Source organism: Ambystoma mexicanum, chromosome 13, assembly GCF_040938575.1.
Source record: "Ambystoma mexicanum isolate Mex_15411 chromosome 13, UKY_AmexF1_1, whole genome shotgun sequence".
Lineage (NCBI taxonomy): Eukaryota > Metazoa > Chordata > Amphibia > Caudata > Ambystomatidae > Ambystoma > Ambystoma mexicanum.
Genome location: NC_090938.1, coordinates 329925354 through 329947164, shown reverse-complemented (window position 1 = coordinate 329947164; position 21811 = coordinate 329925354). Strand labels below are relative to the sequence as shown.

The 21811-nt window shown below is 45.0% G+C and overlaps 1 protein-coding gene across 5 annotated transcripts in view; it reads left to right on the top strand.

The window, feature by feature from the left end:
* LOC138521188 (leukotriene B4 receptor 1-like) overlaps positions 1–21242 on the top strand; it is a 353093-nt gene extending 331851 nt beyond the window's left edge. For 4 of the 5 annotated variants that reach the window (XM_069633818.1, XM_069633819.1, XM_069633821.1 and 1 more), the window contains one exon: positions 18929–21242. In XM_069633818.1, the coding sequence (XP_069489919.1) occupies positions 18955–20037 (1083 nt within the window). In that variant the 5' untranslated portion in view covers positions 18929–18954 and the 3' untranslated portion in view covers positions 20038–21242. Of the gene's footprint in view, positions 1–14031; positions 14213–18928 lie in introns of those variants that run through there. The other variant, XM_069633822.1, reaches the window with a different exon arrangement.
* The last annotated feature ends 569 nt before the right edge of the window (positions 21243–21811 follow it).

Here is a 21811-nt window from a genome sequence, read left to right as displayed (position 1 = left end):
TCCATCGGTTCCGCGATATTGTCCTCCGGTATTCCAATAATTCGTAGATTATTACGTCTCGAGCGGGATTCGAGGTCATCATTTTTCTTCTCGACTGCCGAGACACGGTCGGTAAGCGTGGAGACCTCAGCCCGCAGAGAGCCAAGCACATCCTCGGCGACCCCCAGTCGAGTTTCAACTTCCGTCACACGACCATCTGTCTTTTCGATGTGGGCTTTGATGGATGAGATGGACCCATTCATGTCGTCCAATTTAGTGTGCAGCGTAGTGAAGCCATCACAGATGTACTCCAGCATCTTCTGTGAATCGTCTGAGGTCGATGGGGCCGAGACGGACAGAGGCTCTTCAGTGTCATCGGGGGCCGGCTTGGATGGCGTTTTAGCAAACATGTTCAACAAGCTTTGCTTTTTCCCCGTACCGGCTCCCTTCGTCATGATGTAAGCAGGAAACAAGGTCCGAGGTCCCGGGGGAAAAGCGTGCAAGCGGAGAAGCGTGTTCGGTATTACGGGCAGTATGTGGCCAGTGGGTCAATGTCCCGTTTGCGAGGAGAGTTACTCTTCTAAAAGTATTTTAGCTCAGTGTGCATATGCTGCAGTAGGTTCACAGTCGTGTGGCACACATGGGAGTTCGGCCTCCGGTGTCGCCGCACCTCGGGGCCGGTATCGTATGAAGCAGGCCTTAAAGTTCGGGGCCGGGTTCTTCTTAGCCCCAGAGCTTGCACGGTAAGTATGGGGTGCGGTGCTGTCCCGGGTACACAGGGCGTGCCCGCCGGCGAGGCAACAGAGTCAATGCGGGCCAAGGCCTTCAGGGCCCCGCAAGTGATGGGCCCGGCAGTCACCGGTGTCCTCCTCTGTGGTGTCCAAAGCAGAAAAAAAGGGGGGTCTGCCCACTGCTAGCCCCAGCCCCCTTACCTCACCAAGAGAGTGCACCTGGACGCTCCGGGAGAGGAGCGCTGGGAGACAAGCAGGTCAGCCAAACGGTGTAGTCCAGAGCGAAGGGAGCCAAGAGCCTCGGGCACCAGCCGCTAGTACGTGTCGGCGCAGTACTATCCCAAAACGTACGCTGGTCTGGCAGATAGGCGGCAGGGATGTCACATGAGACTCCAGGGCCTTGGCGCCCCTCCCCCACAGAGGCCGCACACGCCGGGGCGTCGAGTAGTAACACGAATCAGTGGTCCTCGGAACTCCGTCACGGGGAGAGCCGGCCGCCCGCGGCCTCCCGCTCCCCACAGCGATAGCAGGGCTCACAGAGGGTCTCCGGGTCTCAGAGTTAGGATGTCGTTAGATCGCCAGTTTATACCGTGATCATAGCAGCGATAGACGGCCCAGCTGTATATTAGCGGTTAAATTTGCAAAAATGTGCCCTCGTCGTCCGGAGCTTCACACTCAGGCGGCCATCTTGTTTCGGCGCAACAGCGCCCCCTCCGGTTTAAACATTTTTACTTGCTTATAAAATAGTGCCATTGGGATTGGACTTACATTTTTACTCTCTAAAAAATCATTTTACTCCCAACTTTAAAAAACAGGGTGTAAAATACTACCACTTCAAAATCTTATCTGGGGCACTGATAAGTAGGTTACAGCAACACATGTCGAAATGATTCATCACATATCAAGAGCAACCACAAATGCTCTATTACGATATAGTGTGGCGTTAAGCTCTCGTGAAGGGGCTGGAATGGGTGTTAACGGCCCGGCGGCCCAAGTTGAAAGCCCGAGCGAAGTGGACTTTGCCTTCTGATATCACACCCAAAGCTATTTGTGCTACAGGTATTGGGGGGAGGAGGGCAGGAAAAAAAGATAGAGGCAGAGAGAAACAAGATGGTGGAACCTTCCTCCAGCTGTAAGGAGTTTCCTCTGTCTACACTAACCCCACCCCCATACCTTCTCGATAGAATCAAATGCCCTTTTGATATGCAGCACTATGGTGTGAGGCTACTCCTTTTGTGAATAGGTCTGCCCTTTGAATCCTGTTCCCATGCCTGATTCCTCTAGAGTGTCTGTCTCTTTTGAGAGGGTGTTAATTGTCCTAAAAAATACAAAGCGAGGCAACTGTCAAGGCTACAGTCTTGCTGGCAGCAGAGTGGGCAGCCTGGTGTTAGGCAGAATCCTGTGCAGTCCCCTTGGGGAACACTGCAAAAAGATTAAGACTACAGGAGTAAGCAGTAAACCCAATTGGTACCAGTCTATCACCACCCAGACTTACCTGGTAGCTGTGGCTGAGCAGTCAGACTTCTCTCAAGATGAGTAGGGCAGTATACGGAGGATGCACAATAGGGCCAAAAACACAGTGAAGCAAGCAAACCCTGATCAGAGCTTGGTATCAAAAGTATATAATTATTTATTTAAAACACACTTTAGGAAATACACTAAGCAATATAGATCAAAGCAAGTTCAAACACAATCAGAAAAAGTATACACACCTCCATTAATAATTATTTAGACAAGTCTAGGTCAAAACACCACTATTTGTAAAAACAGATGTGAGCGCTTAACTTAGATGGCATTCCAATAATTAAGTTAGAGGGAGAGAAAAAGACAGTTCATGAAAATAAAACAGTTCCCAACACTTTTCTAAGACCAGAGCAAGCTAGTGAAGGCAGATTCTACTGTAGAGCCAAAGTTCATAGGCCAGGGCCACTTTAAATGGAGCAAGGCGAAATGTGCTCAAGATCACACAGTTTAAAAATGCACTCAAGTCTTTGCAAAAAATGTTCAAAAGAGGTTGGTTTGATACGAAAGATAAAGTTAGAGGGTCTGCGGGCCAACCCAGTTGGAAAGCCAAGGATTTAAGGTCACCTTTAGCAATCCGTGGAAAGGGAAGCCAGGTGGAACACAGTACCTTTAAAAGTGAGGAAGCTCCAGCGGTGGCAGTTGTTCCTGGCAGCGGGTGCAGTTCATGGTTTCGATCAGGGAAGGAGAAGATCTCGTTGAGGAGGAAACTTGGAGTAGTTGCACTGCCCAGGGATGAAACCAGCCACAGAGTTCGTTCGGTTAAAAGGTGTGTTCCTTTTATTCGCGGTCCTGCTGGACTGAAGCTTGGCTATCCGGCTGCTGGGTGCTTGGCACTAGCAATTCGACCAAGGGACGTCCTGGAAGGCGAATGTCGAACTGGTTGATCCCACTAGCTCAAGGGGAGAAGACTCTTGCAGCAGAAGATCTTCTCTTGTCGTCGGGAAAGTGATGAGGTCGTTGGAGAAGGGCTCCACCGGTGGTGTCGTCATTGCAGATGGCTCAGCTTCTCCCCTCTTCGGATTTCTCAGGTCCAGTGGTGACTTCTGAAGTTCCAGTCCCAAAAGCCCTGCTTTTATGCAGAAAAAACCCCATTCAACAGCCTGGCTGTCACTCATACATGCTAAGTGGTGAGCCTGGCGGCTCACCACTGGGCCAATCAGAACAGAGTGCGACTTGGGTTGCTAAGGCAATGCAGTCCAGGGTGCCAATTCCCCCACCCACACATCCTGTGAATCCCAGACAGAGTGGCACCAGTTGGAAGGCTTCTGTGGAGAAGCCCGCCAAAAAGTGGAGCAAAGGGACCGACCTTGGTTGGAGTTACAGAGACTGACACATATGCCATTTTGTAAAAGAGTTCTGGTGAAAAGACCCAACCGGCAATTTCATATAAATTAAATAAACCGGCGGTATCTTTACAATGCACCAAAAAAGTGGTGCGTTTAAAATGAATGGGAAAATCCCATAGGAAATATCCCGGTGGAATATTTTGCATGGTAACCACTGCCACCAGCCAGAAACGCGACAAGGGGGGACTGGACAGTGCCCCCTTGGAAACAGACCCAGGGGCAATCTAATTAACCCCTTCCAGTACTTCCACAATATGATGGTTTGTACTGGGTCTGTTCACAATTTTGGACGGATAAAGCAAATGGTGACTTTACATGCCCTGGGAGATAGTAGTCAGTCCCAGGGTATGGAGTCGATGTTTGGTGGTTACTATGACACCCCTGTGTTACTGCACTGAGGGTGCTGGGTAACACACATACCAAAACAGATGATACCCTATGGAGTAAAAGACCCCATAGCCCATAAGCACATACCAAGTCAAAGACATACCTCAAATCATGCCTAAGAGTGGGAAGGAAAGAGTCCCACTCTTACCAGGAGAAAAAAAGAAACCCTAAAAATCCAGCAAAGCTGCTGGGGGACTCACTAGGTTTGAGAAATTAACCTTATAAGAGAATTCTCCCTAACACTCACCCCCCCCCCAGACTAAGGGACAGGAGGATTGAATCCACTCCTGGATGAATCTCATACCTCTAGTCGGTTACAAACATCCTAGAGAGACCATCAGCATTTTGGTGGTGACACCCTGACCTGTGCTCAATGGTGAAATCAAACCTCTGGAGGCAGATTGACCATCCCAATAGTTTTGGGTTCTCCCCTTTCATTTGCATCAACCATCTCAAGGGTTGGTGGCCAGTCTGAATAACAAAAGTAGAACAATACAAGTATGGCCTAACCTTCTTCACAGACCACACAATAGCAAAACACTCTCTTTCAATGGCTGCCCACCTTGTCTCAGGTTCCTTCATTTTCCTACTGATGAAGCAAATGGGGTGCTCCCTACCTTTCTCATCCAGTTGACTAAGGACTGCACCTATACCTACATTTGAAGCATCTGTCTGTACAATGCAAGGTTGGTGGTAGTCAGGAGCTCTTAGTACTGGAGCTTGACAAAGGGCTTTCTTCAGATTTTCAAAAGCCTGATTGCACTCCTCATTACATTTGCCCTTTTTAGGGAACTTAGGAGAGGAGATCACATTCAGTGGAGAAGCTATGGTCCCATAGGTCTCTATGAAATTCCTGTAGTATGCAGTGAGACCTAAGAAGGCTCTCACCTGGGTCTGAGTAGTAGGTGTTGTCCAATTTTGCACAGCTTGAATCTTACTGGGCAAAGGCCTTATTTCTCCACCTCCTACCTCATGTCCAAGGTAGACCACTTTACTCTGTCCAATCTGGCATTTACTTGCTTTTATGGTCAGATTGGCCTGCTCAAGAGCCTGAAAACATATCTAGGTGGTCAACATGCTCTTCCCAGGAGTGGCTGAACACTGCAATGTCATCCAGTTATGCCATGCAAAGTCCTCCATCCCATTCATAACCTGATTTACCATCCTTTGGAATGTAGCAGGTGCATTCTTCAGTCTAAAAGGCATATCCTTAAATTAGTATAAGCCAACTGGGGTAGAAAATGCAGTTTTCTCCTTGGCATGGTCTGTCAGGGCTATTTGCCAATAGCCTGACGTTGGATCAAATGTGCTGAGGTACTTGGCTGAACCAAGTTTATCCACCAGCTCATCTGTTCTTGGCAAAGGATGGGCATCAGTCTTGGTGACTGCATTAAGAGCTCTATAGTCCACGCAGAATCTCAACTCCTTGGATCCTGCCTTTGGTACTAACACAACTGGGCTAGACCATGGGCTAGTAGAGGGCTCTATTACCCCGAGATCAAGCATCTTGTTGACCTCTCCTTTGATGTGGGTTCTTACATTCTCTGACATTCTGTACCTTGTGCGTTTTACAGGCAGCCTGTCACCAGTGAGGATCTCATGCTGGCCCCAATGGGTCAAGCCTGGTGAAAGTGAGAACAGGGAGGCAAATTGATTTAACAGAGATTTGCACTCCTCTTGTTGCTCAGGTGTCAGATTTGAAGAGAGATTAACCCCTTCAACTTTTTCATCCAAAGGTAAGCCTCTGGGGAGATCAGGGAGAGGTTCACTCTCTTCTTCCTCTTGTGCTGAAGCTAGAAGCAAAGCTCCTACTTTAGGCCTAGATACATAAACCTTCAGTCTGTTGGTGTGGAAGACTCTGGGAGCCTCTTTGGGATTGCCCAAGTCCACCAGATAGTTCACCTCTCCAAGTTTTCCCACAACCTTGAAGGGTCCCATCCATTTGTCCTGCAAGGCCCTCTGCCTTGTTGACACCATAACAAGAACTAGCTGGTCCTGAGCGAACTCAACCATGTTAGCCCTTTGATCATGCCAATGCTTGACCAAAGCTTGGCCAGCCTTCAGGTTATCACTAGCTTGAGCCATCATCTGTGACATTCTCCTCCGGAGTCCTATCACTTAGTCAGTCACTCTGACTGGCTTGGGGGAAGGGGCACTCTCCAACCCCTCCTTAATCAGGGCCAATGGACCTCTGACTGGATGGCCATAAAGAAGCTCAAAGGGACTATAACCTACTCCTTCCTGAGGGACTTCTCTATAAGCAAAAATAAGGCATGGCAGTAGAAGATCCCACTTTCTTCTAAGGGGTTCCTCTAAAGCACCTATCATGCTCTTCGTGGTTCTATTAAACCTTTCTACCAACCCATTTGTGTGGGGGTGGTATGTGGTAGAGAACTTGTAGGTAACTCCACAGTTTTTTCACATGGCCTTCATGTAGTGGGACATAAAATTCAACCCCTTGTCAGAGATTACCTCCTTAGGAAACCCAACCCTGCTAAAAATACCAAAGAGGGCCTTAGCCACAGGTGGAGCTGTAACAGTTCTCATAGGAATTGCTTCAGGGAATCTATTAGCATGGTCTACTACAAGTATAAACCTGTTGCCTGAAGAGGTTGGAGGATCAAGGGGACAAACAATGTCTATTCCTACCCTATCAAATTGTACTCCCACCACAGTGTGAGGCACTAGAGGTGCCACGTTTTTGGATCCACTTTTACCAGAAGTTTGACAAGTGTGGCAACTCTTGCAATACTTATCTACCTCAGCCCCCATTTTAGGCCAATAAAAGTAGAGAGAGAGCCTTTCCTTGGTCTTCTTGAAGCTCAAGTGACCAGCCAAAGGAATCTCATGGGCTAGTTGCAAGAATTGGAGCCTGTTCTCTTGGGGCACTACAAGTCGTTTGTAGTCTCCAGGTGCAGACTCAGTCGGTTCACTGTAGAAGAGGCCATCTTCCCAGTGCAACCTATACTTCCCAGGCTCTTGCCCATCAGCCTGAGAAGCTGCCTGGTGGCGAAGACCTTCCAGAGTTGGACATTCTCTTTGCCCTTTACTGAAGTCTGCCCTGTTGGGTCTACCTTCTGCCAGTAAAAACTGCAGCCCAGGATGGTCAACAGGATCCAGATCTCCAATAAGTTCTTGGCCTTCTACTAGCTCTGTCTCCTCAGAGTCTAGTTTAACCACACAGGGTTGTACCTCCCTCTCAGCCTCAGATGGAGGTGGAGTTACAGGTGTAACTTTGGACAACCTAGGGGAAGTCCTAGTTGGCAGCACTGGAGTGCTTGTTGCTGGTTTCCTTCTAGAGGCCTTGGGTTTCCCCTTTGCTTCTGGTTGCTCAGATATAGCAGATAGTAGCTCTAGTTGAGTAGGAGTGATTTCTGTTTCCATCATCTCCTTAGGAGAACCTCTCAAGGTTTTCTCCCTTCCAGGTCTGGTTAGTTCCTGTAACCTTTTACTAGGAGGTCTGGGGGTATGTGACACTACTCCAAGAGTTTTCAGGTCATTTCCCAACAGAACTCTTCCTGGCACCTCACATTGTACACTGACTGGTATCTTCACAGTCATATCATTGTACTGGATGAGAACTGGTAACTGGGGAAGCATCTGCACAGGCCCTCCAGCTAACTTGGTGAGGCATTTGGGTGCCCTAGCAACATTCTCTGCCTTGTAAAAAGATGTGTTCAACACAGTTATGGTGGCCCCAGTGTCCGTAATGGCAGGAGTCTCCTGACCATTTACCTGGACACTGTCCTTATAATACTCTTTAGTATTATCCGGGATAGAATTATAGACATCTAAATTCTGTTGTTCCCACAACCCCAGGGGCACTAAAGAAACACTAGCTGAGACTCTTATGGGGTCTTCAGCCAGTAGGTGAAAGTTTCCACTTGTCAAGTGAAGGCTAAGGAGACAGTGTGGACCCCTGAAGAATTACCCTTACATCTGGGATCCCCTTTCACATGGTCAATAGAGCCACAAACATAACATTTCCCAAATGCCTTTATGAATGGTGGCTTGTTCTGACCTCCTTTTGGTTTGGGACCAGAAGGTACACTAGCCTGATTCGGTTTCCCTTGTGGCGTACCCGTATGGTTCTGTTTGGGGCCCTCTTTGGAATTGGAATTATTGGAATTCTCTTTGGAGTCCTTTTTAGGCTGTTTCCCCTCATCCTTTTTCTGAGTTGCCCCAAAATCCTTGTGAGTAGCCCTGTTGGCAACCCACAAGTCAGCAGCCTTAGCTAGCTTCTTGGGATCTATTTCCTTTGAATCAGCCAAGTGCTGTCTGAGCTCAGGAGAGCAGGCATCATAAATTGACTCCAACATAACAAGATTTCTCTTTCCCTCATACGTGTTCACTCTGTAACCCTTAATCCATCCCTCTAAGTTCTTCAAACTTTCACTCACCCAGGTAGCCCAAGGGGTACCATCATGCTTTTTGAGGGTCCTAAACCACTTAAGGTACTGTGAAGGGGTCTTCCCAAATCCAGCTATTAAAGCTAGCTTCACACATTCATAGTCCATCCTAGCCACCTCCCCCAACTCCATTACCAAATCAGATGCAACAGGGGGGAGCCTAGAGATCAACCAAGGAAGCAACTGATTTCCTGTGATGTCCTGTAGCCCATGATTATACTCAAACATAGCCAGCCAATCTAACACACCCAACTTAGGTTCATACATACCCACAATCTCTTTAGGCATCCAGGGTCTTTTGGGACTGGAACTCCTAGAGGATCCGGGGAGAGAAGCCTTTTCCACAAACAATTTCTTCATCTCTAACTCATACTTGAGCTCCATTTCTCTGAGCCTTAGTTCTTGGTGCTTTTGTTCAGATTGGGCACTAATTCTTTTAAACTCTAAATCAAGCCTCATTTTTTCTAGTTCTATGAATTTAGGACTTAGTGTGGGACCTGATAAGGGTCCAGTAGGCAAAGCTTGAGGTGGCAGAGCAGGCAGAGGGCCAGTGGGGACAATTACATTAGTCTCACCTTCATCTTCTGAATCTGCAACAATACTATCAATACTTTGATTCATATTAATCTCATTACTGTTGGCTACATTTGCTGCGGAGGTAGGCTCCTCTGAACCACTACCCAGACTTTGGTTTTCTAACAATCTTTCAATCAATTCTATTTTCTTGCCTTTTACAGGAAGATTCTTATGTCTACAAAGGGCTCTTAAACAATCAGATGTATTTGCAGAAAGGGACTCCTGGCTGTAACTTTCCATAGTTGACTTGTTAGAAGATAAGCTTGCTTTTTAGGGCTAAGCTTTGTGGTTAGTTGCACCAAGGTATCAGAAGCACTCTACAATGTATACTCAATACAAATCCCACCGCTGTACACCAGTGTTAGGCAGAATCCTGTGCAGTTCCCTTGGGGAACACTGCAAAAAGATTAAGACTACAGGAGTAAGCAGTAAACACAATTGGTAGCAGTCTGTACCACCCAGATTTACCTGGTAGATGTGGCTGAGCAGTCAGACTTCTCTCAAGATGAGTAGGGCAGTATACGGAGGATACACAATAGGGCCAAAAATGCAGTGGACCAAGCAAACACTGACCAGAGCTTGGTATCAAAAGTATATAATTATTTATTTAAAACACACTTTAGGAAATACACTAAGCACTATAGATCAAAGCAAGTTCAAACACAATCAGAAAAGTATACACACCTCCCTTAATAATTATTTAGACAAGTCTAGGTGAAAACACCACTATTTGTAAAAACAGATGTGAGCGCTTAACTTAGATGGCACTCCAATAATTAAGTTAGAGGGAGAGAAAAAGACAGGTCATGAAAATAAAACAGTTCCCAACACTTTTCTAAGACCAGAGCAAGCTAGTGAAGGCATAGTCTACTGTAGAGCCAAAGTTCATAGGCCAGGGCCACTTTAAATGGAGCAAGGCGAAATGTGGCCAAGATCACACAGTTTAAAAATGCACTCAAGTCTTTCCAAGAAATGTTCAAAAGAGGTTGGTTTGATACGAAAGATAAAGTTAGAAGGTCTGGGGCCAACCCAGTTGGAAAAACAGGATTTAAGGGTCACCTTTAGCAATCCGTGGAAAGGGAGGCCAGGTGGAACACAGTACCTTTAAAAGTGAGGAAGCTCCAGCGGTGGCAGTTGTTCCTGGCAGCGGGTGAGGTTCGTGGTCTCAACCAGGGAAGGAGAAGATCTCGTCGAGGAGGAAACTTGGAGTCGTTGCACTGCCCAGAGATGAAACCAGCCACGGAGTTCGTTCGGTTAAAAGGTGTGTTCCTTTTATTCACGGTCATGCTGGACTGAAGCTTGGCTATCTGGCCTCCAGGTGCTTGGCACTGGCAATTCGACCAAGGGATGTCCTGGAAGGCGAATGTCGAACTGGTTGATCCCACCAGCTCAGGGGGAGAAGACTCTTGCAGCAGAAGATCTTCTCTTGTCGTCGGGGAAGTGGTGAGGTCGTTGCAGCAGGGCTCCACCGGTGGTGTCATTGTTGCAGATGGCTCAGCTTCTCCCCTCTTCGGATTTCTCAGGTCCAGTGGCGATTTCTGAGTTACAGTCCCAAAAGCCCTGCTTTTATGCAGAAAAACCCCCATTCAACATCCTAGCTGTCACTCACACATGCTAAGTGGTGAGCCGGGCGGCTCACCACTGGGCCAATCAGAACAAAGTGTGACTTGGGTTGCTAAGGTAATGCAGTCCAGGGTGACAATTCCCCCACCCACACATCCTGTGAATCCCAGACAGAGTGGCATCAGTTGGAGGGCTTCTGTGGAGAATCCCGCCAAAAAGTGAAACAAAGGGCCCGATATTGGTTGGAGTTACAGAGACGGACACGTACGCCATTTTGTAAAAGAGTTCTGGCGAAAAGACCCAACCAGCGATTTTATATTAATTAAATAAACCGGCGGTACCTTTACAATGCACCAAAAAAGTGGTGCATTTAAAATGAATGGGAAAATCCCATAGGAAATATTCCGGTAGAATATTTTGCGGGTTAACCACTGCCACAGCCAGAAACTCGAGAAGGGGGGACTGGACAGTGCCCCCTTGGAAACAGACCCAAGGGCAATCTAATTAACCCCTTCCAGTACTTCCACAATATGATGGTTTGTGCTAGTTCTGTTCATAATTTTGGACTAATAAAGCCAATGGTGACTTTACATGCCCTGGGAGACAGTAGTCAGTCCCATGGTATGGAGTCTGTGTTTGGGGGTCACTATGACACCCCTGTGTTACTGCACTGAGGGTGCTGGGTAACACATATACCAAAACAGATGATACCCTATGGAGTAAAAGATCCCATAGCCCATAAGCACATACCAAGTCAAAGACACCTCAAATCATGCCTAAGAGTGGGAAGGAAAGAGACTCACTCTTAGCAGGAGAAAAAAACAAACCCCAAAAATCCAGCAAAGCTGCTGGGGGACTCATTAGGTTTGGGAAATTAGCCTTATAAGAGAATTGTCCCTAACACCTGTCTAGGGGAATACACATAAGCCTTCGACATCTGATCTGGGATCACAGGGCTAACACATGTGTGATATCAACTGGATGTAGCTGCAATAATTCTGAGACATTCCATGTAACTCACATATGCTTATATTTAATGTTTAACCTGCCACCAGGACAGTACACTCACAATTATGAGGTTTTGGAAGAGAAGCGTATAACTTAAATGCAGTCCCTGCACTGTAGTGATTTTGGTTGGGACTGCAGCTGTCAAGAGGGCACCTTTGCCCTGAACCTGCTCTGTGCCATGGGAGAGCAGGGACTGCAGTTCAGGATACTGATTCAGCCCAGTCTGTCCACTGCTTTTAAAGTCCCTCTCTGCCAATCTGGTCCTGCCTTGGGCAATGTGTCTGCACTAGACCCCTTCAGGATAAAGGCCTTCTGGGGGTGGGGATTTCCATTTACTACATCGGAGATAGAATTCCACTTACTACTTTTTTGTACTGCTCCCTTTTGTCTGCAGATTTCCCAAGAATTCACCCTATTTTCTGTGTGTTTGGGCTTAAAGAACTGATAAATTCCACCCATGCAGTATTTTTCAAATTCACAAATTCCTGATCAAGAAGTTTGTCATTAATGTCATGTAGACAGTGCTCTAAAAATTTATAAATAGAAATGTTCAAATGTTGTGCCCATATGCCACGTTTCTTGCCTTTGGAGAACCTGTTACGGACAAGAGACCTTCAATACCTTCAGTTCACCACAAGAGTCACTTGACCATTACAGATGGCTCAAAACAATCCTCACTGCCTCATTCAAGAGGGGTAAAATTACAATGGACATCTGTCTTGCAGATTTGTGCAAAACAGCAAAACAGGCAAATATTCACATGTTCATCCAGTTCACTTTCAACTGACTTTGGCTTTCAGGTTCTGCATCTGGAGTCTGAAATGCTTTCAAGCAGATCAAACAAATCCAGTGGAGTGTATTATTCTTATTCCATGGGCATTCTTTTTTCTGCCAGGTGCATGAGCCATTGGGGGTAACAACATGCTGTGCCTTCATACAGTAAGGGCTGTGGCATGGAAGAGTAGGGGATGATGAAGGATACATTACTCTTAGGGCCTTGTTAAAAGTTTGATTGTGGAGTAAAAAAGTGTCGGGAACTGGATTACCACCACTTTTACCACACTGCCAAATTTAGAATTTCCAAATTGAAACTTGTTATAAACCACTTTGTTTTGTGTAGAGGACTATGCATTCCCCAATAGAGTCCTATGATACTCCAACATGGGGAATAATCCATGAGTCTGCATGATCCTGAAACATGCAGACCCTTATCATTACCACGTGTTAAGGGAATACCGTAACTGTAATTCCATTTGGCGGCTTTACCAGAGTTAATACCAGCAAATACTTAATGGAGCCCTTAGTCCCTCACAATCACAATCCGTATGATCCTCGACTTGGAAACCTGCCAATTAATACATCAACTGGGATCAGCTGAAAAATACAGGAAGTGATGAGGTAACTGCGTCAGGAAGCATGGGGTAGTGTGAACGATTCTTCAGTATAAAACGTTGAGATATAATTCCTTGAAACTAATCTCTGTCACTAGGAGGTTTGAATCACCCAATTAAGCACTATCACTAGCACTGTCATGTGTAAGGAGGACTAAGAGTAGTGCAAATTAATTGAAAGTAATACCCCAGTGTGTAACCTCAGAGCTGGGGGAAAGGCAAATATACAAAGTCGGAAAGGGCTCAATACTCATACTGCACTGTCGGCATTAAGCAACCGTTCCCCATCATTCTGATTGCCTTCTCTCTCTCCACCTGCTCCATTGGTCCCGCCCCATGGCATTCCTTCTCCATCTTCTCCTTCTCTCTCTAATGGCTGCTCTGTATTCCTCTTTCTGCATTCAATTATTCTCTGCGTTAAAAGTGTTTTGCAATAGCCTGGCTTTGCATTCTCTGTCTGTGAATTACCTGCACCCTTTTGGGTCTCACATGGCCTTTTTATATAGATCTGAAAGCCCCTGCCATCTGATTCTGTCCACGGGAAAGTTATTATCTCCTATGTACGGGCACTTGTGGAAAATGTTTGGAATCAGATGTTCATTTTCCATTTGAATCCTGGTGTGCTAAGGACGAGTATGCTCGTCCTTTTTCCATAGACTTGATTAAAGCTCAGCAGTTTAGGGGAAATCCGGGGGACATTGGAAACCTCAAGGCATGGTGAACGTATTGTTAACAGTCAAAGACCCAATGCCCAGAGTCGAGTAACTTAAACGATTTACAGAAGAGCAGGCCATGAAACAAGATGTATACAAAAGGATGTATATACATTTCTGTCTTAACACACCATGATAAGTTCATGGTCAGCACAAAGCACTGCACGCAGACATCGCAGCAACTCATCGTGTCAGTCTGGTTCTCTGCTGGAGACGATCTTCCTCTTGGGCCTGCTTTCATTCAACTCAGCCTTCCAGCCAAGATTCCGCTCTCGGAAATGCTTCATTGGTGTGGCTCGGAGGCAGCTCCCTGCAGAGCTGCAGCTTGAGCCGATGTATCCTGAGCGTGCGTCGACCCCTCCAGTTTGACGCTCGTCGCTCTTTGCTGGCAGGATGCTAACCGTGCAAACTCTGCGCCGAACTCTCCGTTGGGGCGCCGGCCGTGTTTCTCTGGCTGGTAGTTTGTCTGGGCAGTTTGACTGCAAGTGAGAGTGGGTGAGCAGAGGAGTGAGGGACGTGGCCACGAGCGCCAGGAGAGGGCATTACTGCTCGCGGGACTAAGGGAGGAACCGACCCCAGACGCAGGTACTGCGAGTCTGCACCTCGGTTTTCGGTACTATGTGTACTGTTCATTCTGTTACTGCTACAATTGATGCTGTTGCGCTGTGTGTGTCGATTGCAAACACGTATTGCTTTATTTTGCTTTTTCTGCATATTTGCTGAATACCATCTGAGTTCCTGGGTGTACGATAATCAGCTTTTTTTGGTGATGTTGTGTGTAATATAATACTGGTAGTAAGCTGGTCAGCTATTTTGTTTTAAATGCCTACCACAACCAGAGCATTGAAATGTGTAGCAAAAAGTGCGAGGCCAACGAAGATGAATAAGGGCTTGAGCTGATTTGGAAAGCCTGTAAGGAACAGCACAGGCATAGGCAAAGATGCATTGCACAACGCTACATCTGCAAATGCACAATCTATCGTGGCATCGACCCCTGAGCCTTTATTACGCTGGGTACTACTTAATTGCAGAGGCGTTGTTAGGGGAGGCTAGGGGGGCTATATATAGACCTGGGTCTTTTGGTTGTAGCGCCAGATCGAAGCATGGGGGCTACAACCAAAAGACTAGCTAGCCCTGAGTCCTGACAGTTCAGACATTAGCAGTGACCTGGATCTTTTCCAGACCTAGCAACACCCCTGCTTAATTGTAGCTCAAAATGCTCCACTGCAGTGCATGCTGTAAGGGGGCCCACAGCTGATCATATACTCAACTATAGCCTGCAAACCCAGCTGCTTCTCCTTCAATTGACTCAGCAGTGCCCCAAGTATCTCATTTAAACCTTGATGCCAAAATAACCAATAATTTCTCTATGACCTCCATTGGGTCTATGGGGTCTATTGTTGACTTAATTGTTTCAATTGATAGGGATTTGGTTCAGAAGAGGAATTGCGCTCTGCCCCGGACTGATACCCTTATTGGTTGAGTATATGCAGCTTATAAATTGGAGTCCAGTAATGTAGCCTCAGCAAAGATGAGCAATAATCTAGCTGTTAACGCTGGCATGGTGGCTAAGCAATCACTAGAAACACATCAAACCTTATTCTGGCCCGATACCAGATTGACTAGGGGCTAAAATTGATGAGCTCTTAGACTCTTTCTCCTTGAGGTTGAAATTGTCCTCTCGAATAAAACGGTCTGCCTGATACCTGGACCTCTTTCTACAATGCTGCGACTATCATTAGTGGACAAAACAGACTATCTGGTGGCTGGCCCTGCTAACAGCTCCTTATCTTTATGTATAAAGCTGAATGTTAGTATATGTCTGTGTGTGTTTGTCTGGCTATACAAATCTACAACGTTGAACCACTGCTACCAGATTTTGCATGGCTTCCTCATTTGTCTGGGGCAAGATTGTAGTCTATGTTTGGATGCAAAAAATGCACTCCATAGACACCCTCATTTACTGGTGCTCACCCTTATTCACTACAGGAGGCAACATTTAGAAAAGTGTCTGAAGCAATATGTTTGATGTGTCGGTTATTCCTTTGAAATGCATTACTACTGTATACACTTCAAAAGTGTTTATTGAAGCATTTTTAAAGGGAATAAAAAAAAGAATGACACTTTTTTTTATCACAACAGTCCAAATATGGGAACTGGCAATGTTACAATTTACTTAAGTTCATTCACAATAAGAGAGCACAGTCAATCAATCTTTCTTGTACATTTTCTCAAATGTGCTAAAGCCATTGAGTGACTGAAACATGCCGCACAAAAAACTTTGAAAAGCTCCATTTGATGCAAAGTGAAAATCAATATCAAGAGCTTCTGAAACACAACAACAAACAGCAGCCGACTTGCCTACCAGAGGACAAGAGCAACTTTCTCCAGGTCCAGGGCAAATGCGATGCCAGAGCAAACTGAAGCAAGACTTGCTGACTTGGGGACAAGAGCAACATCCTCCAGGGAGCATGAGACACCACTCGATCAGCACATGGGCAACGCAGGATACCCCAGCTAGTGTGCGATAAATCTAAAGCAACAAACCAGCCTGATACCATAGATTGTTCAGAAACTGCTGAAAAAACCTATGGTGGAAATCTGGTGACTATAGGGAAGATGTTGGAGCCCATGACTAATCAAAAGAACTTAAATGAAGTTCAAGCAAGCAGTTCAACGGGTTTAATCACATGCCTTGAAACAAATCAGAACTGTTTCATAGAAAAATTGATCCTTCTTGACTATCACTTGATAGAGCTAAATAGAGCAACACATTGATTCTTTGCACTCTGTTCTAAGTCTGGTTGATGGTTGATAAAGTATCTCTGATTCACCTGAGTAGTGCTGTCTCAAGAGGTTTGCTTTACCTGCAGCTCCTGAGACTGGAAGTGTCACTGCAGAATCAACCCCAAATTGTGACATATCTATGGGAACAGCTCATTCAGGATCAGATTCATTTGGAAATAATCTTGATTTAATTAAAGATCTAACCCTACTAGGGCGGCCGGCTCAGTCAATCAAAGAATCAAGATGCTATGCCCCATACAATCATCAGGATGATGCTATTTTGAACTTTGCACCACTGTCAAGTCAAGTAAATATGCTGGCACAACTGAAGTTAAGCAAACATTCATAGAGGTCTACCCAGATTATGTGTACACAAACTGATTTTACTTTGGATAACGGATTATCTAATACATTGACATTAGGGAAGCCAATAGATCAGCCGGTTGAGGCCGGTGCTAGCCACCAATCTTCCTATGTTACACATGATTTGCATGGTAGGGGTTCCAATTCAAAGCCGCTGAATACTTGGTAACACTAGGCATTTTTAAATACAAGCCAGTAGTGTGGGTACCAGTCCTCATAAAGCTATTTAACTGAATTACTAAAGATCACTTGTTACCATCTAGTTGGGGTCACTTGTTACCATCTAGTTGGGGTCAAACTATTGTTGTACCCATATCGCCCAAACTCAATGATCAACCCAACAGCTAAGAGGTTTGGAAATAGGCCTTTAATAGAATATTTGCATGGGTTAATGCAAATAATATTCTCGCTGATGAACAATATGTCTTTTGTAAAGGAGTGGGAACGGTGGAAAAAGTCCTTAACATCATTTTAAAACTTGATAAACATGTTCTTGGTTGTAGGTGTCCTTTTTTGCCTTGGTTTTATGGACCCATGTTCAGCTTTTGGAATCATTATCCGCTCTAGGGTTACCTAGGCCATTATTTTCTATATTAGTGGCTCATCATGAGAACTTAACTGCCAGGGTGCATCGTAACCATTTGGGAAACTTATCTGCAGCTATAATTTTGGGGCGAGGGGTTGGGAAGGACTGTGTCTTAGCCCCTCTACTATTTAACATGTACATCAATTAATTATTTGGTGAGCTTCAAGATTTCATAGTTGACACATCAAAAATTGTAGGATGGAACATAAGTGTATTGTAATATCCTGATTATGCAGTGCTAAGTGCATGCACTTCAAGAGCACTGAAGTTGTTAGTAAATGGGTGTGTAGAGTTATTGTTAAAAAGAATCAAAACTTATGTGTGTTTGCTGCTGTAGAGGCAGACCACCACTTATTCCCACAGATTTACTAAATTGGAGTGGATCGATAAATTCCCTTATTTGGGAATTATTTTTAGTAAACATTTAGAGTGGGGTACCGAGGTATCTAACTGTGCCACAAAAATGGTTCAGGCTAATGGTGCAATCGTGTGGCTTAATAAGAATTTAGGAGGGAGCACTTTGGATTCAATCCTCTGTATTTATTTAGCAACATCTGACTCACTGGCTAGTAATGCACAGAAGCTTGGAGATACAGTGCAATGGCTATAATCAAACATAGGAAAAACAATGTCATGCATTGTTTGTTTGGGGTCCCAAAATGGGCCCCTACATATTTATTGCACATGGATGCCAAATTGGGGTATACTGCAGACCTGGTAAATCTGAAACCATTGAAATTCTGGGTTAAACCCTGTAGTAGTGATGAACAACACTTCAATCATTGGACTATAGAAGATTTGCTCACCTCTGATGGATTTTGTAGTCCTTGGCTTCTAGTGATTTATTGTGTACACCTTCCTTGGCACACTTTGTATATTTGAAGATTTTGCTCTGGATTCTTACTGCTATATCTCATTTTATACAAAAGTGTGCCAAGTGAGCAGTAAAACACTATTATGAATATGAGTTGGATCATAATATGAATAATGGTTACATATGGTTCCAAGAGCCTCATAAAAGGGTTGTTTTGTTAAACTGCAGGGAACATTGTCTCCCATTGGTTGTGTAGTTTGTAGCTAGATTTTTAATAGCCACTATTATCTTCCAATGACTTGTGTATTTGTTGCTAGTAGAGCAGATGATTTGGCACAGCTTATAAGTGTCTTTATGCCCAATGCTTAAACATTTAAGACAGAAATATCTTTCAAGAATATTAAGGGTATGTCATTTTAGGACCACTTGTGATGCTAAGGAGTATTTGCTTTCCCTTCTGTAGAAGAATATGTGCTTATGTGGTATATTGTTTTATTGAAAAATGTTATATTTTGAAGGTAATTATAACATGTGTTGAAATGTTCTTTACTAGTCTTATGTTGACTGATATTTTGTAAATTGCTGTGCTTTTTAAGGCAGTTTTAATCATCAAATGCAGTTTTGTATTACTAAAACACATCTTGTCAGCAAATTTTACCCTTGAAGTTGACCCACCTGTGATTTTCTTGCCTTATTGACTCCTTTGGTTTATTTCTGATTGCTTGTCATTATTTCTCCATCTATGCTCCAGGAAAAGGACATTATCCATAAACCACCATGAACCACTGTGTGAGAAGCTTTGACAACGAAACTCTGGTCACCTCGTCTGTCTCCAGTATCTCTGGTACAGTTGTCTTGCTGCTTGCTGCTCTCATCGGCATTCCAGGGAATGTCTTTATCATCTGGAGTGTCCTCTGGAGAATGAAGGGCAAGGACAAGTCAGTCACCTGCATCCTCATCCTTAACCTGGCCATGGCCGATGGCACTGTGCTCTGCATGACACCCTTTTTCATCGCTTTCCTCATCATGAGAACCTGGATATTCAAATGGGCTGTCTGTAAGGTTGTCTACTACATTACCTGTGTCAACATGTATGCCAGCATACACATCATCACCCTGATGAGCCTAGACCGCTTGCTGGCTGTCACCCGACCCTACCTTGTGCAGTCCATCCGCAAGAAACATATTGCAAGGAAGGTCTTGATGGGCATCTGGACAGCAGCCATTTTGCTCTCAATACCAGCCTTTGCTTATCGCGAAGTGGTGGAGGAAGCAAGAACAGAGATGCTTATCTGTGAACCCTGTCATCCCACCACCAGCCACACCATCTTCCACTACTCCCTTGAGACTATTGTAGCCTTCCTGGTTCCCCTGATTATCATCCTTTCCAGTTATACTGTTATCTTACGTAGGCTGAAGGCCTCAAAGTTTCGGCGGCGGGTCCGCACTGAGAAGCTGATCCTGGCCATTGTCCTGACCTTCACAGTGCTCTGGCTACCCTATCATGTGGTGAATGCTGTTCAGGTAGCCTCCCGGTTGGCCACAGGCCAACTAGCAGATAAGCTGAAACATGCTTGGAAGATGAGCCGGGCTTTGGCCAGCACCCTTGCCTTCATCAGCTTTAGCATCAATCCAGTCCTCTATGCCTTTGCGGCTAGCAATTTCATTAAGCTCTTTGGCATGAACTTCATTGTCAAGCTGTTGGAGGGCACTACTGGAGAGATGAACCGGAGAACCAAGTCACAAAGGGATCTCGAAAAGGATTTTGTAAATGAGGCCAGTAAAGGAGGTGAGTCAATGGAGTTCAACAGGGATGACAGAATAGATGCTATTCCAGCCATCAAGCTTCCTCCAGTTTGAAGACAGATTTGCCAACCTTTGAGTCAACTTTGTAGGAAGATTAGCACTATTGCACATGATCCCATCATTTTGCCAGGAAAGAGATTGGAAGGCCAGCTACCATTCCGTAATTGTTCCGGAGCGGTTTAGCTCCATCTCTGCCAGGTGGAGGAATACAAGGGAAATGCCATGATCTTAGGTTTGTAGGAAGTGAATTCGAATTACAGCACCTGTTGTCACATTGAAATCAAACATTGGATTTCTTCGGATCATAAAATAGACATTAAGTAACAATTTTACCTGGGATTGTGGGAGAGAAATGGCAGACTGAAATCCTGGCTACCCATTGCAATGCACATTGGATCACACTGTACCTCATGACACAGTGAGATTAAAATCCTGGGAGATTTGTGTCACCCTTTTGTCTATGCAGATCACTCAGTGTGTGTCACCTGGAGTATAGCCAGGGAAGGCTTGGACTAGGATCCTTGTAGACTTTAAATAAAAATGTATGCACTGTCCAGCTGATTCACTCATATTAATCTATCCTGCTACTTAAGGAGAGATACACAACACAACATACCCTCCGAGATGTTTAGGATGTTCAGGACCTGCATGAGTTACTGAGCAAGAGAGTAAATAACTGCTTCTGCCCAAGCCTTTTGACTCCTTATTAACATACAATAAGGAGATTAACCATAAAAAAGTATAGGAAGGTGTTTGATGGTGTCTTACTTGTAAAGTTTATCATGGGGTTACACTTCCCCTGTCAGTTTTCCAGTAAATAGTCTGTGTTCCCCATGCTGTGTGTGTATATGAACAAAGAATGCTTTATTTGCCAGATACGGTACAACATATGAATGCATTTTCAAAAAGTCATTTGCTAACAATATACGGTTCCTACTACTAGTTCCACATGGTTGCTACAGGAACCCATAATGAGTGAAAGAAAGAAAGTGCATGCCATTAAAATGTATCACTACAAGTGAAAGCTGACTGCATAATTATGCTATTCTGACGATGTCATGTGTTTCACTTTGCAATAGTCAGTGCCGCATGTAATGACTTTCCTCCTCAGGTGTGGAACCTCGCCGATGGAACTTAGGTGGAACCCTAATGTAAGGGTGCAGAAGGAGGGGACTGACACACAAGTGGCATTGTGATTGCTATAGCCTTGTATTAGTCAAGAAAATAAAGAGAACACCTAACTTTCAATAACTATACAATGGGTTTCCCTGTCTCAATGAAAACACTAAAGGTTCTGGCAAAATGTTCATGTAAATCAATAGTCCACTGTCGTGTGTCAAAAATCCTACTTCTGTCCTTTACACTTAAAACTAAACAAGTAGAACTTCTTGGTTCACAAGAATGACTCCATTCTTCTGGACTGGGGGCAGATGTTATTTTCCAGATGTAGACTTCTTCTTAGGGGAATGACTCCCTTGATTGGGTCAAAAATGACCTTCAACACAAAAGGCAAAGCAGTTTTCCTTGGCAGCTAGAAAATCTTCTAACAGTCTGCATCAGAATATTTTTACAACTTTGGTTTCCAGGAGAATGAATCCCTTCTCCTGATATGTTTCTACTTGGTGGCACTGTTCAACAATACCAGGGGGATGACTCTCTTGGTTACTAGGAGGCTGATTCTCATCTCCTGGTATGTTGGCTTCAGAGTTTGATGCAACCAGGAGAATGACTCCCTTCCCCTAGTCTCTTTCCACTTGGTTGCACAGTTCAACAATACCAGGGGGAATGACTGCCTTCCCCTGGTCTCTCTTCCATTTTGGTAACACAG